The sequence below is a fragment of the Gobio gobio genome, assembly GCF_949357685.1.
Source record: "Gobio gobio genome assembly, chromosome: 17".
Classification (NCBI taxonomy): domain Eukaryota; kingdom Metazoa; phylum Chordata; class Actinopteri; order Cypriniformes; family Gobionidae; genus Gobio; species Gobio gobio.
In genome coordinates, this window is record NC_137110.1 from 38,241,223 (window position 1) to 38,255,310 (window position 14,088).

The following is a 14,088-nucleotide window of genomic DNA, read 5'->3' on the forward strand; positions in this document are numbered from 1 at the left end:
AGATCAGTAAAATAGGATCTGTCAAGCAACCCTGCAACATCCATCCTGTGGAAAAAAAAGAGAAAGAAAGACAGAGGTACATTTTCATGGATGGAAGGAAGGAAAAACAGAGGCCAGCCTGTGCGGCTGATCAATTTCCCGAGATTAGCTTTCAGCGGCTGTGCCTGCTTCCATTTGTAAAGATAATATTATTTAATAACCCTTTTGGGTGACTATTTAAATCATCATACTGCCTACAGTGCAAGGCGCTAATGGAAATATTTAACATAAATTCCCTTTAAAAAATGACGCCTTAAACAACAGTTGTAAGAATTATTCTGAAATTAAAGGAGTGTGCATAAATGATTCTCCCTGGCCTTGACGTGCTGTTCTCAATTACATTCTGCTCAACTGGAACAATGGAACGATGCTAGCGTGCCGCTTTATCGCGCATATATATATGCGCTGTTACGAATGTCATATGGAAGCTATTTATGGCCACTAGCATCGGTGCCAAGGGCATTGAAAACAGGGATGTTATTGAATCAATTCAGAATGTGCAAATGAGCAGTGCGACGATAGATCAGGTAAAGCCCGGCCTTTGCGAGGTTAACCGCACAAAGGTGTTCTCCACCTGAAAAATGATAGCTTGGCTTTTGTCGTGCGCTCTCAAAGACAGACATCTGAAGATCCAAAACGAAGACGGAGAGAGACAAAGCTATAAGCGTTCCTTAGTCTTATTCACTTACAACTTCTTTTTAATTATCTCATTTCAAAACGCCTTCCTGCGGACCTCCCCTTTCCTGTCATGGCTAACGTTAAATTGCATAATGCCAACTGAACGCTCGCATTTGTTCTCCCTTTCCCTTCTCAGGAAATCTATTTAAATTTTCACGCCAACTGTCAGTCCGCATCAAACCTTGATTTATGCAAAAACAACGTCTGCTTTAATTAGTCATTTCAGCTCAGTGCTGCCTGTGCTCTAGGCGCTGAGCGGGGTCAGACATTCGGAGGAACCTCCTTTTTGAATGATCAAAACTAGGCCATCAGCAACACTGTGATAATAGCCATGTCTCAACACCACAGCAGCATGAGAGAGTGTGTGTTCGAGTGTGTTTTTATCCCCCATGAGCCATCCATCTCCACTCAGCAGGGTGGTTTTGGGTGGAGCTTGGGTAATCACAGCAGTCACTGTACACCTGGAGGACTGGAAAATAATAAACAACTAACAGGTAGTTTTTCCCCGTGAGCTCTCTATACTTTCCCAGGCGCTTGAGAGCGAGCGAGAAGGAAAAGGAGCAATGTTTACACAGCAATATTACATTAATCAAGACAAAATTAGTCCGAATACACCACATTATGCTCTTGTGGATTAGCGTCCATGATCTTCAAAACGAAAGTAAACTACACCATGTGTTTTTGCTCGTTTTGGATTGCAACACTTCTTGATTACCACGATCGCAATCATGTAGAGCAAACAAAAGTGGCTGAAAGCTCGTGCTAATTTCACAGACTGACATTTCAGATGGAAAATTCACCAAACAGATGCTCACTCTCTTGTCAGATGTTGGGGAAGTGCGTGTGAGATGTGAGTAACGGCAATCACATGAATGGGAGGGCAGACAAACTTATTCTCACCACCAATTCTATTTCGAGGTCTGTGTGCTGCTTAGCTGACTGAAGTGGCATTGTGTCCTTTGTGAAAGCATGACCCTCTGAGGTGCGTTCATGTGCTGTGAACCTCGGCCAAGAAAAAAGCAGGAGGCTGGAGACCAGGGGAAGGCGTGGGAAAGCGACCAGAGAACGAGCGAACGGTGGACGGTGGAAAAGCCGAGCGGTCTGCAGGCATTCCTTTGTGATTACACATCTGTGGAGAAGGAGGCCAGACATTCTTTCAACCAATGTCTGAAGCTGCTGACTTCTACCCTTGATCCCTGCACTGTTGTTTTCTTCTTATCTGTAAAAAAAAAAAAAAAAAAAAACTCAGCTGTGAACGTTTTATTTGGTGACTGGAGACTGTGTTTCCTAATACAGAAGCATGATGCTCTCTGAATCGGTCAACTTTTGGACTCTGATTTAAAGTCGTAAAACTCAAACTCGCGTCCTTGTTCTTACAATGAGATATGAGATTTCGGTGCTGGGCACTCATGCTCAGCACTTCCTTCCTCTTTTGCAAACATAAACCTCAGAACCCTTCCTTAATCCAGTCATCCGCTGGTGGGAGGCCGAACATGACAGCAGACGGACAAGGCAAACACTGGTGGGGGTGGTGCTTGTGTTCTGTCTTTGTTCTGATGGTGACCTCTTCATTATAGGGCCTTTGTCACCATGTAAGGATTAAGAGTGAAAGAGAGCTCTTCCTCTGCTAGTCAGGGTTCAAATCTGTCTCCTAATAAAATGCTCTTCCATATGTTCACATCAGGGCGTTATCTATTTGTTTTCAAAGATGTTTCCTCTCATCCTACTTTTTAAAAACAGATCCAAGCAGACAGTGGCAGACTTCTGTAAAGTAAACCAGTTATTAAATAAAGTAGTTCTTAAGTAACTTATCTCTGGCCATGATCAATGGCCCAATTACAAAGAATTAATTTAATATTCTCAAGAAATAAAGTCAAAAGCCTGCTGTTTAATTAATTTAACCGTTCAATCAAAAAAATGTATGCAATTGAAAACACATTTCGTATCAGCTATCAGTCTTCCTAGACAAAGAAATTGATTTTTTTTCTAAGCTTGCGTGCAAAATGATAAATTGTTTGCCTCGGTTTAATCAAATATATGAATATCACTAGTGTATTTTAAGACGTTGTAACTTTTAAAGCAACATTTTTGTTTGCATGGTTCGTTGTTGTCTTATTATCACACTTCGCTATATTTTTAATTACCACATTGACAGGATAAATGCTATGAGGCTGTGAGCGAACCAAACACAAGTGAAACAGTGCCGTCATTACCGTATCAGATGCATTACACCGCCCTCTACTGGACAGGGAAACAAATAGACGAAGGTGAAGCTGTAAAAAACACAATACATCTTTTATAAATGCCCTTTTGTTAATTTTACTGTTTTAATATTTTACTTTTATTTACACTGAATGACGCTTGACAAAATACCAGTAGGCCTATTTACCAGAGTTTATTTCACATTACTGGCTGTGCCACCTGCAGTCTTAAGTTTTACAACATAACTGTTTTAATTATTCATTGAAATATATATTATACAACACTATGACTAACAACTAACAAAAATACACAAGTACACATGTAGACACAATTCTGAATAAAGTATATAAATAATAATAATAAAATAATCACAAATATTGAAAGTCTTGCTGTTTTTTATTCAATGAGTGTACATACGGGCAACGTACAGCCTGGTTTCAGTCAGTAAGGCCTTAAGTTGTGTTTACTTTTATATTAGTGCTGTCAAATTGATTAATTGCGATTAATCGCATCCCAAATAAAAGTTTCTGTGTATATAATATATTTGTGTACTGTGAATTATGCATTTATAAATACACACACATGCATGTATATATTTAAAAAAAAAAAAAAAAAAAAAAAAAATAATATATATATATATATATATATATATATATATATATATATATATATATATATATATATATATATATATATATATATATATATATATATATATATATATATATATATATATATAAATGTATATATAATATACCTTTTATATATAAATAAAGGTTTATATGTGTGTGTACTGTGAATTATGCATTTATAAATACACACATGCATATATTATTACATATAGTAATATATTGATGTGATGTATTGATATAAAAATGTTTATATTTATATATAATATAAATTATATATATATATATATATATATATATATATATATATATATATATATATATATATATATATATATATATATATATATATATATATATATATATGCATGCAAATATTTCATAAATATATACATGAATGAGTGTGTATTTATATATTTTAGATGCGATTAATCGCGATTAATCGATTTGACAGCACTATTTTATATACATGCAGTGTAACGAAAGTTATATGTAATTAGTTTGAAATAGATATAGTAATAATTAAATTATTTAAATCATTTATGTGTGCAGAAATACATTTTTCACCAACAAAATAGATCGGAGTTAACAGAAAATTTTAAATAAATGAAATGCAGCTTCAGGGAAATATTTAGACTACAAAACGATTCCATTTATATATTGTTCCAGTTTTTGCAAACACTCACTTGCTGGATAGAATCATTGGAAACGTCTAATTTTATTTTGGGTTTTACAACCTAACACATTTATAATTTACATGCGTCTTGTCAATGCACAAGGGAACGAGGGCGGGGCGTATTTGTCTACGCTGCCGTTGATTGGCTAGGGCGGCTGACAATCAGGCTCCGTGAGCGACGTTACGCGCTTCCTGCGGGTGTTCGCTTACACTTTAAACCACGTGACCCTCCCTATATCAACACACGGACGCCATTAATATTAAAGGCAGAGACACGGACGGAAAATCAGAGGTGAGTTCACACGGAAGTGATGCCAGTCGGAGCATTTTAGCACGATGAGATTTGGTGCGCTTTAACAGGTCGCGTTTGGTAAGTGGTAATATTAGCGCTTACGGATTAATTACATTCGTTTACTCAAACGAGCTTTATGCTTGTTGTATTTATTTTACGAAGTGCCCTGGCTAACAAAAACAAGGCCTAGACATCTGGCAGAGTGCTGGTTTATTAATGCGACTGACTTCTTGCATCACATGCAACCTACAGCTTCTAGTTTAACGGGTCAGTGGTGCATGTCACGAACATGTCTTTTTGAACGCGTTTGGTTAAATCAGTCAGCTTTATTGGATCAACAGCTTTCGCACAGGATGAATACACCGTGTTTACCTCCTTTGTGAGCCATTTGTCTTTTAATGTTCTTGTAACTCGAGAGTTGTGCTGAGCTATTGCAAATCACTGACATCTCACCAGTTTGATTTACATCAGCTGTGGTTTACAATCATAAGCATGCTGTTTGTCCTGTCAAGTTCAAGCAGTTCAAACACCAAAATGGACTTGAATGTTGTGATCTGGCCAGAAAGACATTTTGAGAGGTCAATGTTATAAACCACCATTTTGATCTGAAATATCATTCATGCATGAGGGAAATTTGCACTGGTTGACACTTCAAATATTTGAAGTACAAACTCAGGCACAGCCCTGAGAATATTATGTGGTGATAAACTATATTTAGGAACCTCAACTAAATGCATGTAGGCAGGAACTTAAATGCCTCCTAATTTTATTAGGTGTACTATTTAGTGTGATTTTTTTTTTTTTTGATGAGTGTACAAGTTTGGGTTTAGTTTAACAAAATGTTAATGCACCGGTTGCATAATCTGCAAACAAAGCCACAGGGTTTCACATGGGCGTATAACTTTTTGTTGTGCCTTTTGTTACATAAACGCCCTGATGCTAATGTTTGTCTCGCTGTTCTTTTCATCCACTGATTTGGCTTTTGCAAATATGAAGTCGGATGTTGATCTATGAAAATGTACCCCAAAATGAAAATAGGCATTTTAGCTCCTTCTTCTGTCAAACACAAAAGGAGAAGTTTACCAGACTGTCTAAACTTCTAATTTCCACACAATATAAGTAAGTACCACAGCAAAATTCAGTCAACAGAACAAAACTGTTGTTGCAATATAGTGCAGATTATGGTGTTTTTTTGTCCCTTTCGTTGTAGAGCAGCTCAGACATTCAGAAGAAAGTTTTAAATGATGCAATAAATCATCAAACTAATTGGCTTAGTACAACAGAATTCATACAATAAGTGTTCGGATGTTGAGGCCCACTGTAAATGTTTTCAACAACATTCTGGATTCAAATCAGTGTACATTTCAGGAACATGCTTCGGCCTGCAACATTCCCTGTCTCACTTGCTCTTTTTCTGCCTGACACCTGACTGAAGCAGTGCTTTCATGCCTTCAGGTTAAGTTTAGCTGCGTTCTCACTTGGCAAATGTGATTTGGAAAAAGCTTGACATACAGCAGAGAGCTTTCATTGCAGGAAGGTGCTATTTTGATACTCTACTGTAGAGAGGAGGGTATTTATAGATGGCTTGATGAAGGGTGCAGTATGAAGATGTATATGGAGGTTTACAGAGGGGGAAAAGTGTGTTATGATGTAAAACAGCCAGTAGACATGGTCTATGCTCTGTGTATTTAAGTAAGACAACATTGCCAGTGGCTCCCCCAGGGTTATTGATTATTGGTAATGTGTGATGGTACTCTGGGCCAAGAAACTGATTACCAGTGTGTTTTTGTACAGTTCAACTCCTCTACTCTTGATGGCAGTAAAAACATTGTTCAGGTTCACATTATTGCTGTTTTTACTCATACTTTACAACTTTTGTATGAACTAATCCCTCAAGTATTACATTTTCTCACTCATGTAGTTCCAAAAAATTAAAGGATGCTAGTTTTATAATAAATAAAACTAAAAAGTGGTTTTATCTAAGTCTTCTGAATGGACATGATTGATTAATTTGTCTGATCATGGCACATATATAGAGGACATCAAATATGGTAAACAGAAGATCAACAGTACTTGACTGTTGAAAACAAACCTCATTGGTTCTTGTGTTTGAGCTTCTGTTTGCCATTTTTGATGTGCTTCTAGGCGTGCGTGTTGATCAATCTGTTTATGCAATTAAAATCTATTCTTCATATGAAGCAATGCCCCTTCAGAATACTTAAGGATGATTAATAAGGATTATTATACAGCTCTATTTGTATCAATTACTCGTCTTTTTGTACTGTTTGATGCATGCCAATTCTGGGGGTGCAGAGTGATTGGAGAATATAAAAAAATTAGAGATGCATTGATGTATCAGCCACCGATTTTTATTCAATTTAAACCATTGGCATATGCAAAAGGCAGATATAACAAACTCATGGGAAGTTTTTTTTGTTGTTGTTGGGTGCACACAAAGCATGCTTCCGGAAGGCCACATCTTAGCCTCCGGATAAAAAAAAAATGCTGTGGCAACCGTGTAAAAGTAATCCAATTTCACAGGAAAGCCGCAGACTAGGCAACACTGGTCTTAAATGAATGTAAACCTTTTTAGAAATGAACCACTTGTGCACCAGTATATCGGAATCATGTGGCTCTTAAAGTGACAGCACACTTATATTCCTGCTGCACTGCTGTCTGTAGCTAGCCTGGTCCTACCAGACTCTCGTACTTTTCATTTGTACAGAGAGTCTGGCCACTCTCCATTGACAAGCGTTAACTGCCTTGAAGGCAGGTACTCTGTTGAAGTTTAAAATTATTGGATCTGCCCAGAGCTACTCTGGATCTGCTATAACCAATCGCTAACGTTTGGTCGTGACATATGTCATCTAAAACTAGTGTACGACATAAACGTCATTGTTCTCAGCCACTCCCTCTGTTCGCTGATTGGACCGGTTAAAGCAGCACTAGGTAGGTTTTGCTCTCGGGGTCCCCCTACAATTAGGAAACAGTATTGTCCTCTACTACTGTCGTAAACTGTCATTCTACATCAGGGGATGCATCGCACATGCATTTGTTGACATGACAACCATGATAGCCCTGAACACTGCAAGAGGAGTTCACATGCAGGTGTTCTGCTTGCGTCGCGTGTGAAATGTCTTCATCTCAGGTACAGTGGCATATGTTTCAGCATGTCATATGAATATAATTTCATGGGTTTTATTTTTTTTCAAACGCAAAATGATCATGATGCTCACGTTTACAAGCCAGCGTCATTATAGTAGCCTAGTCTATTGGTTCCCGTTTTACAGAATCTGTATGATACTTCAATTCAATGTTTGAGTGGTAGGTAATAACCATATATCGTCAATATTATAATATCAAGCTACCATAGATGAATCTGCAAATTTGAAAAATCGATTTGCATTATAGCTTGAGGCAAGACAAATAAACAAATATCACAGACATGTTAGGTATCCTAAAATATGATTTTGTACGTCTTTATGTATTTACTTGCAAGAATGTAGCCCCTCCTTCAGCTCACGTCAACGAGCAAACGCTGGCCCAATGTTGATCCTCGTCCTGCCTTTAATCCGATCACTTTCTCGTTTCCTCTTTTTGTTTTCCTCCGACAAAACCTTTGCTTTCTTATTTTTCTGTGCTGCTTCGGCCATGACTATAACATTCGGCAAACAAATGATAGTTCGGCTTGCACGTCCGAATTTAAGGAAGTGTGGATGGTGGTGGAAGTGACGTATATGCCGTAAAGCAGTCGAATTTTGTAGTTCTTTTTGTTCTCGGGTTACTACCCGAAACCCAAAGTTTAAATGTACGATTAAAAACGATACAGACCCCGTCAGGCTATGCAGATGTGTCATTCAACCTATTGTAAGTCGATGTATCATCACAAGAGTCTTGAAAATATATTATAAAGGTTGAAAAGTTACCTAGTGCTGCTTTAAAATAAAAAATAAATGGAGAATATAACGCAAACCCAGATGGAGTACTGAAGGAAAATGAAAATTGAGCGGAAGAACGTAGGAGGGCAGAGCCAGGCTAGTCTGTTGCTATGTTTACTTAGACAATTTTTGCTTCAATCTGAATGAATTAATTCCGATGGATGAATCTGAATGTAGTGTTTACAGGAATGCTAAATAAACTGATGGGGTTTATTTGCGTGTTTGTCACAAGCTTCTGATAGGATTGAATCTTTTGAAATGTGCACACTGCACAAATATACAGAGTTTCCCACTGTTGTTGCATACTAACCATTGTCCTTTTCTTTGTTTTAAAAAGCAGACTTAATATTTTTCTCTTTCGGGTCCTATTTGGGTGACGACGAGCACATGAACTTGATGCCGTGCTGCTTATATTTATCAAACGTAAAAAAGGCCCATTCCCACGCCCAAAACAAGGCGTCTGAGGATAAGAGCCCGAAATAAGGACTGGTGGGACGTTGTCCTGCTCCACTTCACAGATGACAAGTGGAAAGAGTTTCAGAATGACAGGACAATCATTTGACATCATTCAACAGGAAGAATGGCTCGTTCCGTGCATCATACGTCATTATGCTCTTTTTCTACGTCATTGCACATGCGTAGTAGTTGTTTACATGCCCTCTCGATCGGATTACAAAAGGAATAAATCACCCCTTACAATCCGAATGAAATTAATCAGATCTGGCCAATTCATTCCAATTGATGTGGTGACAATCAAACAACAAAAGACAAAAAAAAACCTCACTTCGCAACTAAACTTCATTAATATGCATTTAAGTTATACAGTGAATAGGGGTTTAACGGTACCCTCATGTCACGATTCGATACATATCACGATACAATATTATTGCAATACTCCAAAACATATGGTAAAATTTATTAAAATGCAAAGTTTGGTATTACATTGTGGGTGGAAATGAACAGGCTTGGACTTGGTTCTAGTAACGCAATGCACAGGACTATGGTGACACCAGAATAAATATATTCATGATTATGAAGCTGAAAATACAGAATAATTTTAGACGAATATGCTTGCATTCTGTCACTGACTAGATGTATTTAAAATAACTTTTTATTGGTAATCCAAGACATTTGGCATTATCAGGACCCACAAATATTCCCCCATTGCATTATTATACATTATATTCATGTATATGAAAAAAATAGTGTGTGTGTGTGTGCAGTCTTACATAGTACTGACACTAAAACGTAAAACACAAAATTACTATACAATACAGGTTGTCACTATCCACGATACACATTGTAGCAGTTTTGTATTGCGATATATTGTGACACGATATATTGTTACACCCCTAACAGTGAAGAATATGAAATGTTTTTACATTTGATTACTTTTATTTCTCTACCTGAAAAACTACTGTTAGACCTAGCTGAAAAGCACTGTTTAATATGAAATCAATATCTTTGTTCCGTTCTGTATGTATTTGTTGGCCTGTCGAATGTTAAATGGATCCAATCCATGTTCAATAAAATCTGATGCAGCATTAAACCTGCTAGTATACCTTAATGCATGTGTTTTTGAATTTGCCTAATGTAAAACCCGATCAAAACACTTGTCACTTTCTCTCTTATTTGAACTTCTGTCATTAAAATAGACTAATGTTTGCGTTCCAAAGATGAATTAATTCTAATGGGTTTTGGAACATCACATTTGAACAATTTGCTGGTTGTTCTTTACTGTGTAATTACAATGAAGGAGTCAAGAAAGTCATACAAGTTTGGAGCAATGAGTTTTTGAGTACATGACAGAACTATTCCTTTAAAACATCATACTGCTGGAGGCAACTTGTAATGCTCGACAGGTAATGGAAGTACATGACAAAAGACATGTCTGAAACATCTCATTACCAATCCTGTTTTTAAATGGAATTTAGCAGTGACTGCTGTCATGGGTTTGCAGCTGTAACATTATGGGTCTCTCTCTGTCTCTCAGGGTACAGTTCAGAGATGGATTCGAAGTCTCGTCGGTTTCCGTTTGCTGTCTCCAGCTCTTCCTCGCTGTCATCGCCCTCCTCCTCTTCATCTTCAGCGCTCAGTGCAAGTCGGCTCTATGGCAGAGGGACCATCTTGGGAAGAGAGCGCTTTGGCAGGGACACTTCTGTCAAGTTAGACTCCGACTATCAGGTATTACAGTGACACATTAATTTCCATAATGCCCATGTTCACACCCACCGGTAGTGTAGCTTTAGTCTCTTTCACTAGATCGCTAACATCACAACTGACTCATCACCCCTCCTGCTGAACCAGTCACCCAGAAATCCATATGTTGTTCTTGCGTAACCCTGTGTAGTTAAAGGAGTGTTTCAGGTTCAATACAGGTTTTGTAGTTCTGTTGACAGCATCTGTGATGTGATATTGACTGCCACAAAAATTAATTTGACCCTTCCTTTAGACTGAATGGAAGTCAATGGGGGCAATATGATTCATTAGTTGATTATGCCTCAGTGACCCAAAGCAATGATATTCATGTTTTTGTTCGTTTTTTTCCACTCTTGTAAAAAAAAAAAAAAAAAATTGTTTAGGCAAAATTTGCATATCATTTGGAAAAACGTTGCAAAATGCCACATTGGGGAATTAGGTTTGCAAAATGTCACCACATTTGTTTGATTATAGTATGTAAAATGTTTATATTCACAACTTCGTTCGTTACACAAATATATTTGAAAAATTACATGTTTCAACCAGTAAGGATACAGCCAAACAAAGTTAAGAAGGGGGGGTGAAATGCTGTTTCATGCATACTGATCTTTTTGCACTGTTAAAGACTTGGATTCCCATGCTAAACATGGACACAGTTTCAAAAGCTAAGGTGGACGTTTGATGGGAGTATTTCTTTGCCAAAATTAGTACTTCCTGTTAGTCATAAGTTTCGGAAAGTTTTTTTCGATCATGGGTCCGCTTGACGTCAACAGGGCGGAATTTCCTTGTATGGGCCGTCCGGACAATTCTACCGGAAGAGCGCGCGCGAGAGAGAGAGAGAGAGAGAGCGTGAAAGCAATAGGCTACGCCCATCAAAGCGCTGGCTCGTAGCCAAATAACCCTGCGTTAAGGCAAAAGTGGATGGAATTTGCTTTTCCGGATTTTCAAATCGCCTAATACTGAAGGATGGAGCGGTCCCAACGTTGGAACCGCAGGCACTGAGTAAGACTGCTTCAAATGTCTGTTTTTGCCTATGCCCATCAAGTAGCCCAAACATGACCACGTATTGATCAATGGAGCATGCGATGTATAGTGTGTGTACATTTGTTTAGCTGGCCACTCTATGTGTATGTTTGTGTATTGTAAAAGCACTCCAAACAACAATACACAAAGAATGGGGAAATATGTTGAACTAAATAAGCGCGCTTCTTCTTTCAAATGCGCTACTATTCCATGTCTTTCTATGTAAACACTAGCCTGACGCGCAAAACCAGTCCGCTTACTACAAATCATGTCTACACAAACCACGCGTAAACACACACACACACACACACACACACACACGATATAATTAAAGTATAAATGTGTAAATAATACAAGCCGCTAAGCATATTATATAGTTAGTGTAACTTATAACAGTTACCACATAGAGATGTCCTGCTCTAGTCGTTTTTGCTGCTGCTCCTGTTCAACTTCAGCCTCTGGGTCTGATTCCGGATCATAGATGTATCCGATTAAAAGCCATTTTTTATGTTGAATAAAGTTTTTTCCCGCTTTTAGGGATGACGCAGCTTTCAGACGCACTCAACACAGTAACAGCGCTCTCGACATTCTTTAGCTCCGCCCACACGATACGCCCCCAGCCGCACGGCTTTTTCCGGAAAGACTCGGAACAGCGCATCTTTCTTTAATAATTATGATTAAAATAAAGACTTTTCGGAGATATGCAGGATGCAATGCTACTCTATAGGTACTCAAGATTGACATGAGACTGACTGAAACTGAGTGTTTCCCCCCCCCTTTAAGAAGTTTCACTGTGTATAGCTTTTAAATACTGTAATATTCATATTCATAAAACAAAACTGTAAAAAAACAATTAGACCATGAAGAAAGGGCTCAGAAAACAAGCAAATTGAATTGTGGACCATTTATTAATTGGGATCCATTCTGTGAGAACAAGAGAAAAAGTTTGACCCTTAATGACCAGTGTTGCATTTTTGCTATGCTTAAGAGTTTTTATTTTAATTGTGTATATATTAGAGATGCACTGATTGATTGGCCAGGGATCGGAATTGGACGATTTTCTGCGTGATCGGCCGATCAGTCTCACGTGTCTCCGATTTTGAGCTGGTGCGGGTGTTAGCACGAGCGCGGCCGCGACGTTGACGTCACAGCCACGCTCGCGCTCCCAGCCGCATGCAAACATGTCGGTGGCATGGACATTTTTTACAGTGAGCGAAGAAGACACTAATTATGCCATTTGTAAAACTTGTAAGGTTAAAATAAACCGCGGGGGAACCACCAGGAAAGCGCACAACACGACAAACCTAATTAGACACATAAAACTCCATCACCCCGCGGAACATGCGCAGTTTGAAGAAGGTAGTAAAGGTAAAACGGCTAAACCTGGCCAGAGCTCAGAGCCAGCCACAGATCAGCAGCCTCTCCTATCTTTTCTTGGTATAAGCAGCGAAAAGACCAAAGCAATTACAAAGAAATTATGGACTTCATTGCGCTGGATGACCAGCCGAACGCATAATCCGTCACTTCATGAGAATTTACCGTTTCACTTGAGAAAACTCTCATATCATGAACACAGACACTCAAGGGCAATGGCAACCCGTCAAAATAAAAGTTTGGTTTGAAAAAATTTAAATTGACAGAATATATTGGGCTACTGTTGTAGCCTACAGTAGATTTAGCGCCGTCTCTATGTAATAATAATACGTCTCTACTAATATTAATAATTATGCCTATATGGTTGATTTATTTTTCACTTGATCTTTTTTTTTATAAACAATGTTTGCTTTTAAATTTTTATGTATTATTTACTTATTATTATCATAAAAAAATAAACTTAATACATTTAATTAATAAAAAAAAAGGTTTAAATTAAAAAAAATTATATAAAAAAACATTTAGCTGTGGTACCGAAATTGGTACAGAGTAGAGTACTGTAAACTTTTTATGGTATTAGTACCGACTACTGGAATTTTGGTACCGTGACATCCCTAGCTGGCAACATTTATTACCCAATTACTGAACTATTATTTGGAGGAGTATTTTACACTTCAGGTTTGTTCATTCATAGGATCTTTTGACTTTTGTAAGACAAATAAAAAAGGGAAAACTGTACATTTGTTTTGTTTCAAGCAGCTGATTTTCAGTTATTTCTACTTCTTTCCAGGCACAGAACACTTATTGTTTGAGAGTTGTTTAAGTGAGAGAAGATCCTGGTGTAATGTTTAATAAGTTATTTTATAATAAAAATAGCATCTTAGCTTTGAAGAAAAAGTGTATTTTTGTTTGTATATGTTGTCAAAACATATTGTCAGAAAGAAAATCGGTATCGGCCAATCTCATTGACAAAAAAATCGGAATCAGCCAAGAGAATTGCAATCGGTGCATCTCTAGTATGGATGGATGGATGGATGG

At 37.7% G+C, this 14,088-nt stretch overlaps 1 protein-coding gene across 5 annotated transcripts in view; it reads left to right on the forward strand.

Moving 5' to 3' along the window:
* Positions 1–14,088, forward strand: part of marchf7 (membrane-associated ring finger (C3HC4) 7) — a 35,421-nt gene that overhangs the window by 6,111 nt on the left and 15,222 nt on the right. For 3 of the 5 annotated variants that reach the window (XM_079840118.1, XM_079840119.1, XM_079840120.1), the window contains exon 3: positions 10,448–10,638. In XM_079840118.1, the coding sequence (XP_079696244.1) occupies positions 10,462–10,638 (177 nt within the window). In that variant the 5' untranslated portion in view covers positions 10,448–10,461. Of the gene's footprint in view, positions 1–4,463; positions 4,595–10,447; positions 10,639–14,088 lie in introns of those variants that run through there. The other 2 variants (XM_079840116.1, XM_079840117.1) reach the window with 2 other exon arrangements.